Source organism: Nicotiana tomentosiformis, chromosome 3 (assembly GCF_000390325.3).
Source record: "Nicotiana tomentosiformis chromosome 3, ASM39032v3, whole genome shotgun sequence".
NCBI lineage: Eukaryota > Viridiplantae > Streptophyta > Magnoliopsida > Solanales > Solanaceae > Nicotiana > Nicotiana tomentosiformis.
Genome location: NC_090814.1, coordinates 141,592,978 through 141,610,854, shown reverse-complemented (window position 1 = coordinate 141,610,854; position 17,877 = coordinate 141,592,978). Strand labels below are relative to the sequence as shown.

The following is a 17,877-nucleotide window of genomic DNA, read 5'->3' as shown; positions in this document are numbered from 1 at the left end:
TCAAATTGTTCGATTGGTGATGAGATTTGAGGATTTCGTGATTTTCATCCCGAGGTAGGGTTTCAAAGTCATCTATTGTCAAGCCGAAGATTCTTCTTTCTCGTTTGTGTTTGAAGGTCGTTTCCTCTTTTTCGGTCGCGAAAAGAGCTGGGTAACCTCATATCATTTCATTCATCATTGTTGTGAATCGCATGCCTATTTGAGTCGTAGATGCGTATGTACTGTGTTGGCTAATAGACAATTTGCTTAAAAATGACAAACGATAATGACACCAGTGCTGATGCGACTTCTTCCACTCCCTCACGCCTAATTTTCCATGAAGATGACTACACCATTCCTTGTCACCCTCTATATGTTCATCCATCAGACGTGCTAGGAACTTCCTTAGTTTCCAGTCCTTTTGATGGAAGTTGCTATGGGAGTTGGAAACGTAATGTCCTAGTTGCTTTGTCTATTCGTAACAAGCTAGATTTCATTAATGGTACTTCTCAGAGACCTCCTGAAGGCTCTCCTTTAGCCAGACAGTGGCAACGCTGCAATGACCTTGTGGTCTCTTGGCTGACTAATTCTATGTCCAAAGAAATATCTAGGAGTGTTGAATACTCTGAGTTTGCTAAGGATATTTGGATTGAGTTAGAAAAGAGGTATGGGAAAGCTGATGGTGCTAGGATCTTTGAGCTAAAGAATGAACTAGATCATATTTCCCAAGGGTCCATGGACATAGCATCATATTTCAACAAAATTAAGCAACTATAGGATGATATTGCATCTTTGTCTACTGGGAGAGTTCGAATGTATACTTGTGGGGGTAAGGCTGCTGAAGATGAAGAACAAAAGGTCTACCAGTTCCTTATGGGATTGAATGACACTTATGTCTAAACAAGAAGCAACATATCATGATGAAGCCCTTATCTTCCATTGGTAATGTATATGGGATTTTTCTATCTGATGAGAAGCAGAGACAAGTCTCTGTTGGAACTCAATTTGCTTCCAACTCTGCTTCTTTCAGTGCTGGTGTATCCAGGCCTCCCCCCTCTCCCAAAATAAATTTTGAACCTCAAAGGTCTGGTGCCACTTTTAAGGGATCTTTTGAGCCTCACATGTCTGCTATTATCTGTAAGTATTGTAAGAAATCTGGGCATAACATTGATAAGTGCTACAAGCTCCATGGCTTTCCTCCAAATTTCAAATCAAATAGATCTCCTCCTCCCAGAAGGTCTGCTGCCCATGCTGAAGTGGATACTCCTGGTGCTTCTACTATGTCAAGTGGTTCTGAAGGTGCTTCTGCTTCTGAACAGTCCTATCCAGTTCATGGTCTTACCAAGGACCAATATTCCCAGCTAATGTTACTCCTTCAGCAATCTCAACTGTCTCTATCGGCATCATCTACTTCCTCAACCAACTATCTTACTTCTGCCAACTTTGCTGGTGAGTTGTTACCTCCCAAGGGTGTGTCTTATTGTGCATGTATGCTGACTAAGATAGATAATATAATTTGGGTGATAGACTCTGGGTATCTGACCATATGACCTCCCTTAAATATTTGCTTTTTAATGTTCAAACACTTCTTGTACCCTACCTTGTTTCTCTCCCTAATGGGTATGGAGTTAAGGTCACTAATATTGGATCCTTAACCTTGTTCCCTGACTTGGTTCTTCATAATGTGCTCTATATTCCTAGTTTTCAATATAATCTCATCTCTGTGTACAAATTACTTTCCCATGATGATGATATTGTACAATTTACCAAGGCTGCTTGTACCCTACAAGGCCCTTCAGTGAGGAAGCCAGTGGTTCTTAGTAGATTAGACAATGGACTCTACAAACTGTTTCAAAATTCCAAGCCTCTAACATCATCTACTTTACCTCTTTCTAATTCCCTTAATTCTTGTTTGCTTAATTTAGTTTATGCTCCTATTTTTGTACCTGATGATACTGCCATTGTAAATACCAATACTGTTTTGCATAATGTGAATAAAGATGATATTGTTTGGCATTACCGACTTTGCCACATTCTTTTCTCTAAAATGAAGTACATTTCTGGTCTTAATTGCAAACTGTCTTCCAAACAGTCATTCAATTGTCCAGTTTGTCCTTTAGCTAGGCAGACAAGGTTATCCTTCCCTGATAGTTCTATTCACTCCACCCAGCCCTTTCAACTAATACACATAGATACTTGGGGACCCTATTCTACTCCTTCCTATGATGGTTCTAGGTATTTTTAACCATTGTAGATGACTACTCTAGAGCTACTTTGACATATTTAATGGGGGCCAAGAGCAATGCCTTTGAATTGCTCAAAGCTTTCATTGCTATGGTTGAAACCCAATTCCACTCTAAAGTTCAAATTGTTAGGAGTGATAATGCTTTGGAGCTGGGATCTAGTTCTTCTGGTTGCCTTTTCTTTTAAAAAAAAAAGGATTGTACACCAAACCTCTTGTTCTCACACTCCTCAACAGAATGGTATTGTGGAAAGGAAACACAAACATTTACTAGAGACTGCTAGGGCACTTTTGTTTCAATCTAACTTACCACTTAAATAGTTGGGTGACTGCCTCTTAACTGCCACCTATTTGATTAATAGATTTCCTTCTCCTCTTCTTAATCACAAAAGTCCCTATGAATTGCTTCATTCTTCCACTCCTACTTACCACCACTTTAGAGCTTTTGGGTGCCTTTGTTACTCAACTGTTACCACCCCTCACAAAGACAAATTTCATCTCAGGTCCATTCCTTGTGTTTTTATTGGCTACCCTTTTGCCAAAAAGGGTTACAAGCTCCTTAATCTTAATAATAACACATGTTTTGTATCAAGAGATGTCATTTTCTATGAACACATTTTTCTTTTCTTTCAGTCCTCTCATGTTGTACCTCAGGTCTTCCCCTTTCCTTTTTCTGCTTGTTTTGATGAGGTTTCTTTTCCTCCATATTCCTCTCCTTCCTACCCTTCACCTTATCCTTCTACTGCTCCTCCATCCTTATCTGTTCCCACCTCTATCTCTTCTCCTTCTCATGCTTCTATCCCTCATGTACCTCCTCCTGTTTTGAGAAGATCTTCCAGGCCACACAATCCACCCAGTTATCTCAAGAGTTATGTCTGCATATCTACTACTTCTCCTCATCCCTCCAGGTCTGTCTCCAATGCTCCTTCTCTTAGTCAGCCTCATATTCCTGAGCCTTACTCTTACTCTTAGGCTGCTGCTGTTCCTGAATGGCAGGCAGCCATGAGATGTGAATTTGAGGCCTTGGATGGTAACAGAACTTAGGACATTGTTGAATTTCCTCCTGGCAAGAAACCTATTGGATGTAAACGGGTATACAAGGTTAAATATAATGCTGATGGGAGTATTGAAAGATATAAAGCTAGGTCAGTAGTTAGGGGGACACTCAAATTGAGGGTACTGACTTTAATAAAAATATTTCTCCTGTGGTCAAGATGTCTACTGTCAAAACTCTAAGTGTTGTAGTTGTTAAGCAACACTGGCCCCTCTTTCAACTAGATGTAAATAATTCTTTCTTACATGGGGACCTTGATGAAGAGGTTTTCATGAAGCTGCCACGTGGTCTCACTGTTACTCATCCTTCCTCTTCTTTTGCTCATTTGGCCTGCAAACTCCAGAAATCTCTTTATGGTTTAAGACAGGCTTCCAGACAATGGTATGCTAAATTGTCTCAAGTCTTATGCTCTAAGGGTTTTTCTCATTCCTTAAATGATTACTCTGTTTTAACCAAGAGTTCTGGAGATCCTTTGGTCATCTTGACTGTGTATGTAGATGGCATCATCTTGACTGGGTATGATCTAGGTGAATTGGCTGATTTGAAGTCTTTCTCAATGACTAGTTCAAGATTAAGGACTTGGGCTCTCTTAACTACTTCTTTGGTATTGAGGTTTTATACACTGATTCTCGGGTTGTTCTTCATCGGAAAAAGTTCATTCATGATTTGTTGGCTGACTTTCATTCCTCCGATTTCTCCCATGTCACTTGCCCTCTTGAGTTGAATGTGAAGTTGAAAGATAAGGTTGGAACTCCCTTGCCCAAACCTGAAGAGTACAAGAGTCTAGTGGGCAAGCTGAACTTTCTGACATACACTAGGCCTTACCCTAGTTTTGTTGTCCAGCATCTGAGTCAGTTTATGCAGTCTCCTTGTGTTCCAAACAAGCAGGCTACCCTGCACTTGCTGAGATACCTCAAGGGCACATCTGACTTTGGAATCTTTCTCAATAACTCTCTTGACTTGTCCTTGCAGATTTAATGTGACAGTGATTGGGATTCTTGCCTAGACAGCCGCAGGTCAGTCACTGGTTTTTGTATCTTTCTTGGGGGCAACTTGGTGGGCTGTAAATCAAAGAAGCAACCTGTTGTCTCCCCCTCCTCTGCTGAAGCTGAGTATCGGTCCATGAGTAAGGTTGTGGAAGAGTTGTCTTGGCTCACTAGATTGTTATCTAATTTTGGAGTTTCTCCTTCTTCATGTTCCTTTGTTTTGTGATAATCATGCAGCCCTCCACATTGCAATAAACCCAGTTTTCCATGAACACACTAAACACATTGAGTTGGACTGTCATTTTATTCGTGGTAAGCTTGGGGATGACCTGATCAGTCTTCTTCACACTTCCAGTGCTTCTCAAATGGCTGATGTTCTTACCAAAGTGTTACCTGGGCCTGCTCATCATCGTCATATTCGCAAGCTGGGAGTTGTGTCACCCCTCAAACTTGAAGGGGGTTGTTAGACTAGGCCCATTTGATAGTGGCTGATTCCTTTTTTTTATTTTAACTTTGGGCCAGTAATAGGACTCGGCCCAATCTTATATTTAACTAGGCCTTATTGTTTTGTACAGACAATTATTCATTTTCTTACAATAGATAATAAAAATATCCAAAAGTTTCTTTTCTCTCTCTAATGGAAACACTCGACTTCTATTCTTTTGTGCTCTCAATTCGAGAGATGTATCAAATCTAACAATGTTACGGCTTTCAAAGAACCGTTGAAGGTGCAGTTTAATTGGACACAATCTTTTGGTATTTGATGCTGCTATTATTCTACTGAGTTCTCTAAACATTGATTTCCATTTGGAATTGAACCCCACTAAAATAATTATTTTTCTATAATATACTTAAAAGATTAGATTAGGTATTTTGTATCCCTTTGGTATTGTATATTACCGTCTTAAATATTCAAAGCAAAAATAAGTCTCCAAAAACTTTGTATTTGTATCTCCATAAGGCACTTTATTCGTTTAGACTACCTACGTGTGATGTATTGCTAGATAAGTCAAAGTGCTACATACAATAACATTTATGCCGGTTTGTTATGTATGCATCGTACCTACCTAGCTGCATTTAGTTGTTCAACTTCGTAGTTTATACATTATCTTATTAATTTTGCATTCAATAATCAAGTTTGAGCTTGTATTTTTCTCTTTTAAATTTTGTGCAACTTATCACACATGTTTTAATATTGTCTATTTATACTATTTAAAAAAAATTATTAGGATACACGTGCAACGCACGTGTCCAGAAACTAGTATATATATATAGATAGATAGATAGAGATAAATGTTGTTGCTCTCTCCATTAGTTAGATATTTGACTGACACTGCTCAAATTTTATAAACTTAAAGGACCAGACATGCTTAAGATGACCTTTAATGGACTTCTTTGAACATACCTTTAACATAAGGAATCGTTTTGTTATTTTCTCTCAAATCAAATGGACAATACCCAGTTCCTTCCAGCTTAAAGCCTCCGGCAAAAGAAGTCTTCTGAAACCTCACCGATTAATCCTCGATGCCGGTGAATACTGTTTAAACTCGCGCTTCACACACACAGTACATATTTGGACAGTGGAAAAAAGAGAAGAAATGGCTGAAGAATCAGAGAAGCGGTTTCAAGAGGCCATGGACAAGCTCTTTCGGGTTCCTCCCAAATCCAAGCCCAATTCCACCAGGTTCTCTTATTTCCCTATCTTTTTAATTTCTTAATTTTTTGTTCGGTGACTGAATTTGTGTACATCTAATGGCTATGATGTTTAATTGTGGCATTTTTGGTTTGGCTGTACTAGCGCATGTGGAGTTCAATTGTCAAGAGGCAAGAAGCGGCCGGATATGTCATCTGCGTTTGCATCAGTGGATCCAAAATTAAGAGGCAAAGCAGTTAACAAGCACAATTTATTTGCTACTAACAGTTCAGGGGAAGCTCCGCCTTGTAGACCATGGGACCGAGATGATTTATTTACAAGGATAGCCACTTTTAAGGCTATGACCTGGTTTGCTAAACCAAAGGTTTGATTTTTAGTGCCTCCTCTTCTTTTTAGTGCCCCTCTAAATATTTAATCCTTACAGTAAATAGTACTTAGGCAACCCATTATGCCTAAGTAACATATAATGTCTCAAGGGAACAGACACCAAGCTTTCTTTCTATGCTTCTAAACCATATGCTTTTGCTCAGTTGTTCTAGTAATAGAGAAGTATACTTTTTTATGACGATTCCAAAGCTAATTGCTCTAGCTGACTGGTTGAACTTATACAGGCTTTTACCCTTATCCTAGAAGATTCTTTCGGAAATAGTCTGTGTTTCTAAGTTCTATGTTCTTCCTTTAGAAAGTATCTATCTTTTCTACATTCCTATAATCCACTTTTCTTCTTCTTTATGTTCTTGCAAAGGTTAGCTCTACATCTTTTCTTCGAAAAAAGGAACTTTTCCTTCTGTATTATCTGTTTGCACATAAACTGTTTCCACTCTGCCACATTCTAAATCTTAGAACGCAATGCATTTGTTCCTTGGCAGGCAATTAGTGCTGTTAACTGTGCTAGAAGAGGTTGGATTATTGTAGATATGGATACCATTGCATGTGAAGCATGTGGATCACGTATGCTTTTCTCTACTCCGCCATCTTGGTCGCAACAGCAAAGTATGTTGCTCATCTTTTCCATCTTTGTGGCATCTGATATATTACTATTATTCTTAAAATAGAAGCAATTAGTCATTGTTACCTTGTTCTCATTTCATACTGAATTTGTGTTTCTCGTTTCATGGTTCTCCCATTTGCGGGCGTCAGTTGACAAAGCGGCCTTGGTATTCAGCTTGAAGCTGGATAGTGGACACAAGCTACTTTGCCCTTGGATTGACAATGTCTGTGATGAAAAACTAGCAGATTTTCCACCTACAGCTACTGCTATGCTAGTTGATCAGTATAAAATACGGCATTCTGTTCTATCACAGCTTGCTGCTCTTCCTGTGATTTCACCTAAGGCTGTCGCTAGCTTGAGAAGGCCTCAGTTGGAACAATTTCTACGAGAATCTTTAACTGTGGAACGTTATGAGCCTGAGTCCACACGAACTCCCCAAAATGAAGACACCAGAAATGAACGCACTTCAGTTTCTTCTCTCACATATTATCAGGTATGAAAGAAAATGTGAACATGAGCCAGCAAATATTGCTCTTAGTTTCTCATTGCAGGAGAATGTTGACGAGTACAAAACTGCTGCTAACCCTTACTCAACTTGATTTCTCTGATTTAATTAGTACGATGGCAAGAGCTAGTGCCTAACTGCACATCTGCTATCAAACAAAACTTGTCTCATCCATTGTCCAGTTGATCACTATGCTGTTTATTTTTGGCCTACATATCTATATGTCTTCACTGTTTGAGGAGGGGTTGGGAGGGAGCAATCTTAGAATTTTCATGAAATTTTATCGTTCTTCTTTTTTGGGAGGGAGGGACAGGGTGGGGGAGGTGAGCAGGGTTTTATTTCGAGCTATAAGTTTAATTTTCTTAGGTTAGACTTACTCTAAAAAATTGTATGGGCTAATTTTTAACTTAATTTCTTTTGTTAGATGAAGTAATTGTGTTTGTCAATTTGTGGTTTTTGGTATTGATATATTGAATCATGTTTAGGCACCAAAGCTCATTAGTTTATGCGGCTGGGAACTCCGAAGACTGCCATATTTAGTTGACTCCAAGGATCAGCTGCATCAATCTAGTAAGGATGCCAATCTCTTGGATAAGTCTCTTTTCAGTGGGAAGAATCAGACTATTACTGTCTACAGTTCATGTACTGATAAGACTTCTGAGAGCAGGACAGATGATGAAAGTCCAGCTTCTGAAGACACAATAATCAATCCAAATGCTGTTGTTCTCGACTGTAGGCTTTGTGGGGCTTGTATTGGTCTATGGGATTTTTCCATGGTTCCTCGGCCTTTGGAATTTCTACGAGTAAGTGGATACACACAGGTCAACGATGACCATGTCAGTCTCACCGATGGCGGTAAAAACCTTCTTTCCGGCAACAGTGATCGTGATGAGAGTAGAGAGAACATAGGACACATTGCAACTTCTGGTAACACTATGTTAGATAGAAGACAGCCAAGTTTAAGCTTAACGATTGCAGGTGGTCCTCCTCCAGCAAAGCATAATTACATGGCAAAAATATCTCTGCCAATCATTGGGCGGAATTTGAGAGCATGGTTTATTGCTGAATCTGAGCTTAAGGATGATTTAGTAACCAAGAACGCATCTGGGAAATGCAAAAACCCAGAGTTTCCTGCAGGAGAAAATACAACGTCCACATCAGAAGTGATAGCAGAAGCTCAACTGGATAACGACAACGCTGCAGCACAAGTTTCTGGCAACACCACTGAAATGGCTGATAATGCAGAAAGTTTGGACAAGGTTGATCCAGCAGTCACAGATCATTGTAAGAACAAGGTTGGAAATGATTTTGGGTCAAGTAGCAAGGATAGTGTCATTACTTGTGTAGGGGAAAGTGGCGAGAGCAGAGTGATGGTTGAAGGCAACAATGTTACACAAGGAGGGGAACAAGGCAATGGGCATGATGTTATAATGGCTGGCGTGCGTCCTCTTATCCGTGGCATTTCACCTAGTCGAGGTAATTCAGTTTGTTTAGTAATGTTTTCTTTGATCAAGCTTGCCGATTTGCATTAGCATGGTTGCCAAATTTTCCATGGAGTTGATTTATATTGGCTAGAGGAGGGTGAACCAAGTTTGTTAGCAATATGGATCCAGTCTCATGAAATGGTCCAAGTTTGGTATACTTGCGTTGAATTGCAGTTTTGACCTGCATTACTGTCCAAGGACTGTTCAGTCTCTTCTTATTTTGGTTATCTTTCAGAATGACCATATGAATTGCTAGGCTTCTTCCTCCTTTTGGCATTCGCTATTATGTCCATGAATCAGTAGTACAACACCTATATTCATTCTGCTGTCTATCCAAAGACCTCACCTCATTGACCCAAGTTTTTCATTCTTCTCTAGCTTCAAGTCTAGGAAGGCCCCTTCCCTATTCTGTGATACTCATTTTGAATTGCACCGCATTGCCTCTTTGGTATTTCTGTCTGCTTTGCTGATATATCAGACATATACGCTTGGAAAACAGATTCTTTTCAACCAATTTATAATTTCACAAAAGTATCATTTTCATGCAGAAATTCTTATGATGAACAATAGAAAAGAAAAAGGAAGGTACATTTTTTATGTGCATTCTTTGCTCAAATTATGTTGAGCGTACAAGTGTAACTGACAGATTATGTCATCCTTTCAGGAAAAGCTATGGAGTTTGATCCATTCAGACTGCACAGGTATTTTTGCCCCTGGATTGCATCTAATGGTGGCTCTCCACCAGGGTGGGAACAAACATTATCCGCTTTAGAGCGTCATGAAGAATCTTCTTCTTCTTTGTCCAGCTATCCTCCATCTTCCTTGATTAAGGTAAGGAAGAAGTAAACTGATAAATAAGATAGCAAGTTAGTTTGACTAACAAGGATAAAGACATTGTTAGCTGTAGTAGTAATTTTCTTGATTGATGCTGTTAGCTGTAGTAGTAATTAGGCTAGCTTATTACGAAACAGATAACATCAGTAGCTAATTAGAGCAACCTAATTAACATATAAACTCATATTTTGTTTGGTGTTTAGCAGATCTATTGGTGAAATGATGCTCCTTTCATTCGTTTAACAACAATCTATTTCTTCATGGCCTTGACTTGGAGAAATACAGTATGGGCTTACTGTTCAGATATGATAACTTGAGAACTTAAGGCAAGATTGTTCACATTAAACTAATGATGTTAATAATTCCATTTTGGACAAAAAAGAAATAAAATCCATTTGGATGCTGCATTATTTACCTCAGAGAATTGAATGCATATTTAGACCAAGCATAATTCAGAGAGAAAATATATAGTACTATCTTCTGTTGGAACGAAGATTTATCTTTCTGGGGTCCAGGTTTCAATTTTGAACTCCACATTCCTTTTACCCTGTCTACTTATGCTTTTAGTCAACTTATATGAACATGCAACTTCAATATCCATTTAATTTTTCTTAGTAAATCACAAAAAAAGAGAGGAGTAAATGAGATCATTAGTCGAAGATGAACGGTGATGTTGCATGCCCTTATAACACTGCTGAGGCATCCTCATACATCCAAGTCAAAATTGAGAATCAGTTTAACAGGCTTAAGGATGTTACTTACCAGACTCTACTGTCAGTATCATCCTTTTGTTTGCTGATAATTGAAGACGATTTATCACTTGACCTTCTGATTTTGTAGCTCATTTAATTTGTCGAAATTTTGCTTGGTTGCAGCTGTTTATTTGAATTTAATGGGTTAGTTTACCATGGTGTTGGTGGAGTTCTATCTGGTGGTTGACCCTTAACATATATTGTTAGAGGAAATGATCGGTTTAGTACTTCTAAAAAAAGTGCTTTTAGCCTCCAAGAAGCTTGGCCAAACTTGCTATAAGATAGAAAAGCACAAGCTTCCTTTGATCTCTTGATACCAGATGGTCTTAGTAATGGGATGAGTGCTACTTATTCTGTGCTTAATCTATCTGCCATTGTACTTGTTTACATTTACTTGTATAGTCTTACTATCAGGAAAAGAGATTATCTATTCACCTTCTATCCTTGTTTACATTATTTGTATAGTTTTGCTGCCAGAAAAAGGATTGATCTTACTTTATATGTACTTTTATTTCAGAAAAGTTCTATCGTCAGAAAGCAAATGATTTATCTTGTGTTGCTCCTGTGCAGGGGGATGATCCTGTTGCTTCAGTGCAAAAGCTTTTTACATCTCCTCCATCCAAGCGAAAGAAGCTTGTTCGACCAAGTTAAATCAGCAAAGCTAACCACGTGCTAGAATATAGCCCCCATGGTCCCCGAGGAAATTCACCAGACAGACTGGGCCATAAGATTACCTTCCCAGTGGAGAAAAGTTTTTGCATCTTATTACCTGTATTTTACCTGTATGTCACAACTGTGAGCTTGTGTAGTGGATAATTAATTAGTAAGACACTTTTGAGATAATTTCTCCAAAGTGAGAGCAATATATGTATTTTGTGAATGCTATTGTTAATTACTTAGAGAGAGTTGCAATCTGCTTTTTTGGACGGAGAAAGTAAAACAAGGGGAAGACACTATAATTGTTGCCATTGATATGAACTTTCTGAGGAGAGGGAAAAGTGCATCGTGAATTTGTTTGGTGCATAATTGCTTTACACTTTTAATTTGAGCAGTTCTTCCTCTTAGCAGAATCAAGAGGACACAAATCTCTCAACCGCATCTTGATCAATCCATCAAGCCGCAATTTGTTATTATCACCTTTGAGTAAGGTCTGTTGAAGCCTCTCTCTGCAACTACAGCCCTTTTATCTCCTATCAACTTAGCCACCCTGTTGATAATACCAAAAAATTAATGCATCTGTATGGTTCCCTTAGTTGAATGATTTTGCATGGGTTAGTTTTATGTATTATTATCCTAATAGGTAACTGTTATGTTTTATCTATGCTGTGACATTTCTGATAGGAAACTGTTTTGTCTTCCTATTAGTTGTTGAAATATACCAGATTGTCTGTTATATGTTTTCATATTTAGTGTCAATTTTCAATAAAAGCCAGCAGATCAGCTAGATGATTGGGAGATGGCAATACCTGAAATAAGGAGAACTGGTATTCTCTTTCACAGTTTTGACCTGGCCAATTCTCTCCACAACATCCATACCATCCAAGACTCTCCCAATGACTAAGGCAGAGGCATCTAAATCAGGTGAGTCTTTAACTGCAATGGTAAACTCTGTCCCATTTACATATTTTCCCAGTTCTTCTTGGTCGATTTCCAGCTTTCCTTTTCGAGCAACCAGCTTCATCTTCGGAGGTGGTTTTGAGGGGTCCCTCACAATAATGCTGACACTTCTTGCTACATTCTTGGTTCCTTGACACCCTTCACTCTGTTTCTCCCATTCATTGACAAGGCTATCGATTTCCATAGTTCTTCCAGTGTTCTTTGCAAGTTCAGCATCCACACCAAATGATCTCAATCCACCATGTTGCACATAATTTGGCATTATCCTCGCAAACTCTTTTCTTCTGTAACTAACCCCAGCTGCTCCACTAACAAGTTTACTGAATCTTGTTGAGCCAACCGGGGCTTTATTGCCGTATAGCCCGATAATAATTCTTCCTATAGGTTCACCATCAACTGATACTTCAAGAAATGCTCGCTTTGTCACATTCTGATCTGAACAATAATCGACTTTTCTTGAAGGCTCTTCTGGTTCTGGTTCTGGTTCTATTTTATCAGGGCTATCGGTTAGTTCATCTGCCCTTGCCCTTGACAAATTCAATGGCTCAATTGCTTGGGAGCCTAAGAGTAGAATCAAGGATGAACTAGTGCCTATGGCAAGTTCTCTGCGCGAAAAATTGCAGCATTGGTTGGGAATTGAAAGAGTTTTAGTTGTAGTAGCTGTGCCTTGAATTTGTTTTGGAGGAAGGGGAGATGCTGGAGGCTGGAGAAACTGAGCCGAAGACTGCATAATTTTATGATTTGGTTCCTTTCTTCTTGAGAGAGCTTCTAAAATCTGCCTCTCTAATTGTTTCTCAACTTTCTCTTCATTTTATATGGGTGTAAGAAGTCTGTTTTTTCCTTTAACATACAGAATGATTTTTGTGGATAGGAACAGCACAAGGCAATCCCCTCATATCTAATACGATCATGCTACTGGTTTATATAGACTTGAATGGGCCATCCTTTACTTAACTTTGAATAATATATATTGTATATATAACAGAATGTATGTATATATATATATATATATATTGGCTATTATTTTGAGAGCGACTATACAGTGTCATTTTTCCTTTTTTATGGTTGGAGCATGACATTTGTTACTATAATTTTGTCGAGTATTGCATGGTTAATATTTCCGAACAATTTATTTGGATGGTCACACCATTTAATGATGTGTTTTCTGCTGGCAAAATAATACTCTCTCTGTCTCATATTATGTGTCGTGTTTATTTTTTATACGCCCCTTAAGAAATATTAGTTAGGAAAGGGATTGGACTATTCTACCCTTATTTATGTCTTAAGATATAATCTCTCTTCATTTAATATTTATTCTATTTATGTGTTATTTCCATCTTCAAGAATAATTATTGCTAAGGGTAAAAAAGGAAAAAAATAATCAATTTTGTCTTGAACTTCTAAAACGATAAATAATTTGAGACAACTATTTTTAGTAACCACAATGACTGTTAATATGAGACGGAGGGAGTGCCAATAGCATTGTAAACGTGCTCGTGGTGAAAACAAATTGAAAAATAAAAAGAAAAGGTATTAAATGTAATATATGATAGGAATTGCGGGGTTTTGTTTATTTAACACAAGTTTTTTTTTTTTTTGGTTCAATATTTAACACAAGATGCTACAATAGGAAGGAAAATATATTACCGCCATTCCCGATCCGCACAGTGATGAGTGTTCAATGTTACTAATAACTAGTGAATTGGTAATAAGAATACAAATTAGAGAAAGGCAATTATGTAAAATCTAAATACGATTTTTTGATTAGTAGGTCAACTTCTATTTTCATATTCTGATTAAAGATGTAGATTTTGATGGGTAATTGGCACTACAGACATATTCATGTTTTTTTAATGGATGATAATGCTATCATAAGAATCTACGTAAATCAAAAAGTAGTCATATGTTGCTTATTTAAAGATAATTTATTTGTGAGAAAAAGAATTAGAAAATGGACACCATTATATCGTGAAGAGTGATATGGGAAGAGTGCAATTTGTTAATACTTGACCACAACTAAAAATAACATGTAAAATAATATGAATATAATTTCGAACTATAAAATATGAATTAAAATTCACTATTTTCTAAACACTTGTTTTAAAAAAAGAAGAAGTTATTTTGAAGATCACTTTACCTTACAAGCTTTTCAATTTTCTTTATGATAACATATACTATCGTCAGATATTGAAAAAAAAAAAATTCGACCAGTCATTTCTGAATTACCTTTTAAATTTGTACTACAACATATTTCCTAAAGAGAAAGAAATGAAGAAAGAAAAAATGCTAAGATCCATGTGAAAAGTCATACTATATGAAAACACATTCGTGCTTAAAGGAATTTTATCGGTGAAACAATGAGAAAAATAAAGGAAATTGCTTTCTTAGAAAATAAACAAGTCTTAACGTAGTAGATTGGTATATTTATACAATTTCCTTATAATTTGGTATTAGAGATTGTTATAAACTTTATGAACCATTTATTGAACCACATGCATCATTCAAATATTAGTATACAATTGTTCATGTACCAATAGAAGATTTGGTAGCTACCGTGACCTCTACTTCTTCAAGGGGTACTCCTGGTTGAGGAGTTAATCGGGAATGCTGCTAGTATATCATGATTCTTGATTTGATACTTACGAGTATAATTAGTTATTTTGTAGTCTTTAATACCAGCTTTGAATCCGATATTTGCCTTAGTCTCTGTTTGTTACCAAAAATAGATAAATACTAGTTTTAAGTTGGTTGTACTTTTAAGTTCTTTAAATTCATATAGGCAGGGTGATTGAGTGTGTGCTTCACGAGCGTTTTTTAGTTCCTTCACACAATAAAACAAAACAAAGACTATTGTACTCAACTGCTTGTGCCATATGATGAGATTTTTCTACATTCTATACAACTTGTTTGGATGGTTGTTATTTATCATTTCTTAACATATTGTATTATATTATATCGTTTTGATGTATACAATGTTTGGATAGATTGTATTATTTTTCGTCATTTTATGATGTCATGCACCAAAAATATGAAGAATAAACTTGCAATATTACAAAGAAAAGTAAAATACATAGTAGAATTATTATATAAAAAGGTAAGGTAAAGGATAAAATATGATTATTTAATAATATACAAGGGCAAGATGAGAAAAAAAGAAAAGGGAACGACGCGATCATACCAAATCGGTCATTCCATAAAGTTGCATTTTTTGTCGTTACGTAACGACAGATTTAACAATGCGATAGAATAAAATTTAAATAACAATCAAAACAAACATTGTATTTAAAGTAACTATACGATACAATGCAACATTTAACAACCATCCAAACACTGTAAGCTATATATGTTCATTCATACCAATACAAGGAAATTTTCGAAATTAGACTTCTTTCTTTAAATTTGTTTGGAGTACGAATGTGAGGTATGAATATTAAGTATGGATCATAGTTCAAATATTTTTATTTACCCGAAAAACGGAGAGAGTTGAATTTGTACGTAGTTCTAAGGGTACGTGGTATAACTTGGCACAAATCAGAAAAGTAAGTAGAAATATATTGAGTATTGAGTGTATAAGGGATGAAATACAAACCAAACTGAGTGGAAGATGTTTTATGAGCAAGTAAGATGAATCAATGTACTAAGCCCAAAAAAGGGATAATCTTTATCTCAATATCAGTATGTTTTCTCTGTGAATAATATAAAAATGTAGGAATGCCTTCAATGTTCAATGCCTTATAGAAATAATAGTCATCCCTCTTATAGTGGATGGATCCTACTTTGGATATATTTAAAAATACATAGTGGGGAAACCATGATAGAATAGTTTTTCCCTAATTCCCGTCGAGATTCTCTCTCCTTAGTGCGACCGTAACGGTTCTTGTCTCTTGGCTCGATCTTGGTCGGATTTGGTATTGGTTGATTTCCAGATTTAGAGCTCGATATTAACTCGAGGCTCGGTATTGAATCGGGCTTGATATTGGTCGGTCTCTGGTTCTTGAGCTCGATGACACCGCTTCACCTCATGGTTCATTTTGGACTCGAGCTCGATAATGACTTCGAGCTCGGTACTTGATCGGTCCCAGAACTTCAAGCTTGGTAACCTGGATTCAGATCCCATCTCGATATTATGAAGATGACCTTAGGTCCATTATGCTCCAATCTTGACTAATCATACGAAGGTCGAAAATGATTTTGATCGTATACAGATAGTCCCCTTATTTATCGGAAAGAATGTGGCGAGAAACAACATGATTTTCCAACGGTATGACTAGATATACACTGACGTTTGCATCGAGTTCGACCATGACGTACATGATAGATGTCCCGTCGGTTTAGTTTACCAAGGCATTAAATGCGTGTCAGACGATGGTCAGTCATTGTCGACACTGAACCGTCATTGCCCTCTCTTTTTTTTACCATTTTTTACTTTTACATCTCCAAATCTTCTAAGTTCCCTTTCACATCTTCTGAGTTCTTCATCTGTAAACTTGTGATTTTCACTGTAAAATCCCTCTTTTAGAACACCAAATCTTGTCATCTTCCTCTATCTTCAATCTTCAGATCCTAATGGCAAAAACATCAAAAACCGTTCCTCAGAAAGAAAAAGCTTCTTCTTCGCGGCCCGCCGGCGATAAAACACCAGTGGAGCCACGACCTGAGGAGTGTGTTCCCGGGGTGTGTGTTCTTACCTCCGATTTTAAGATCGACAAAGCTTCGCCGGTCCCCGGTCGATGCGATCCAGTATCGAGATATATGTGCCCGATAACCGAGAGCCATCTTAAATAGTTAAGGAAAGATTGCAACTGGGAGGACATAAAAGTGATAATCCCGGCTCCCGAAGAAGATCTTACTACTCATGTGAAAGGGTTTCTAAGTGTGTACACTTACCCTTTCACGTTGGGCCCCCTCGACCCTGTTGTCATCGATTTTTGTCGCCAATACCAAGTAACTCTAGGCCAAATCAACCCTTCTTTTTGGCGGATCATTATTCTGATCCGCTTCTTTGTGAACAAAGTTGAGGGGATGCCTTTCACCCTCGATCACCTCATTAGATTGTACATCCCCCGCCTCTATCGAGGTGGGTTAATAAAACTCCAGCGTCGGGCTACCAAAATGATGTTCTCTAACATAGACGAGGATAAAGACTGGGGCTGGATGGGTAGGTTCGTTCGAGTGAAGACTTCGGACCTAATTCCGGCCGAGAAGATGCCATTTCCTGAAGAATGGAACATGAAGCGTAAGTATAATTCTACGGTTAGCTCTTATTGTCTTGCTCCTTCGTTTCTTTCTCACCGATATATTTTTGTGATGCAGTGGTTGCTTGGATGCTCGGTGCAGTTCTTGACCTTAAGAGCTGGGTACGAGACCTGACTTCGACCTCTATATATACCGAGCGCTCGTGGCGCGATTTATCAAAAGGCAGATGGGAGGCTAAAAATCATGGTAAGCCTTTTTCCCATGTCTTCGATGATTCGAACAAAATGTCTTTCCTATACTTAACCAATTTTCTTGTATGTAGGCCTGGGCAAAGATGCAGTCATGAGGCCCTCGTCTGGCGAGGAAGAGACTTCAGCCCCGGTTTCAAAACCGGCGAAGGATAACAAGAGAAAAAGGGCCTCTACTGCCGAGGATCCAAAGCTTAAGACGAGGGCGGCTCGTAAGCCGAGGAAGAACATCATCCCTTTGACCGAAGAATATGTTCGGTGTCTAAGGGATAAAGACTAAGAAGAAGAAGAAGAAGAAGAAGAAGAAGAAGAAGAAAACGATATGTTCATACTGG

General features: G+C 37.8%; 3 protein-coding genes across 4 annotated transcripts; 2 read left to right on the top strand and 1 right to left on the bottom strand.

Annotated features, from left to right (window-relative positions):
* Positions 1-252: 252 nt before the first annotated feature.
* On the top strand, positions 253-756 carry LOC117278982 (uncharacterized). Its single transcript, XM_033658424.1, has one exon. It carries the CDS (start codon positions 253-255, stop codon positions 754-756), a length of 504 nt encoding a protein of 167 aa, XP_033514315.1.
* Positions 757-5,648: 4,892 nt separating this feature from the next.
* On the top strand, positions 5,649-11,361 carry LOC104105161 (uncharacterized). 2 transcript variants are annotated; one of them, XM_009613415.4, is made up of 7 exons: positions 5,649-5,945; positions 6,060-6,279; positions 6,785-6,908; positions 7,056-7,399; positions 7,897-8,887; positions 9,444-9,480; positions 9,560-9,719. In XM_009613415.4, the coding sequence occupies exons 1-7, from the start codon at positions 5,860-5,862 to the stop codon at positions 9,576-9,578; spliced, it is 1,821 nt and encodes a 606-aa protein (XP_009611710.1). In that variant the 5' UTR covers positions 5,649-5,859; the 3' UTR covers positions 9,579-9,719. The 2 variants fall into 2 exon arrangements, with proteins under 2 accessions (XP_009611710.1, XP_009611709.1); XM_009613414.4 differs by lacking the exon at positions 9,444-9,480 and adding an exon at positions 11,052-11,361 and having other exon boundaries at positions 5,651-5,945; positions 9,560-9,726.
* A 55-nt stretch (positions 11,362-11,416) lies between these two features.
* On the bottom strand, positions 11,417-12,992 carry LOC104105162 (peptidyl-prolyl cis-trans isomerase CYP26-2, chloroplastic). The gene is made up of 2 exons (XM_009613416.4): positions 11,948-12,992; positions 11,417-11,688 (listed from the first exon to the last, which is right to left on the bottom strand). Exons 1-2 carry the CDS (start codon positions 12,826-12,828, stop codon positions 11,586-11,588), a joined length of 984 nt encoding a protein of 327 aa, XP_009611711.1. The 5' UTR covers positions 12,829-12,992; the 3' UTR covers positions 11,417-11,585.
* Between the last annotated feature and the right edge of the window lie 4,885 nt (positions 12,993-17,877).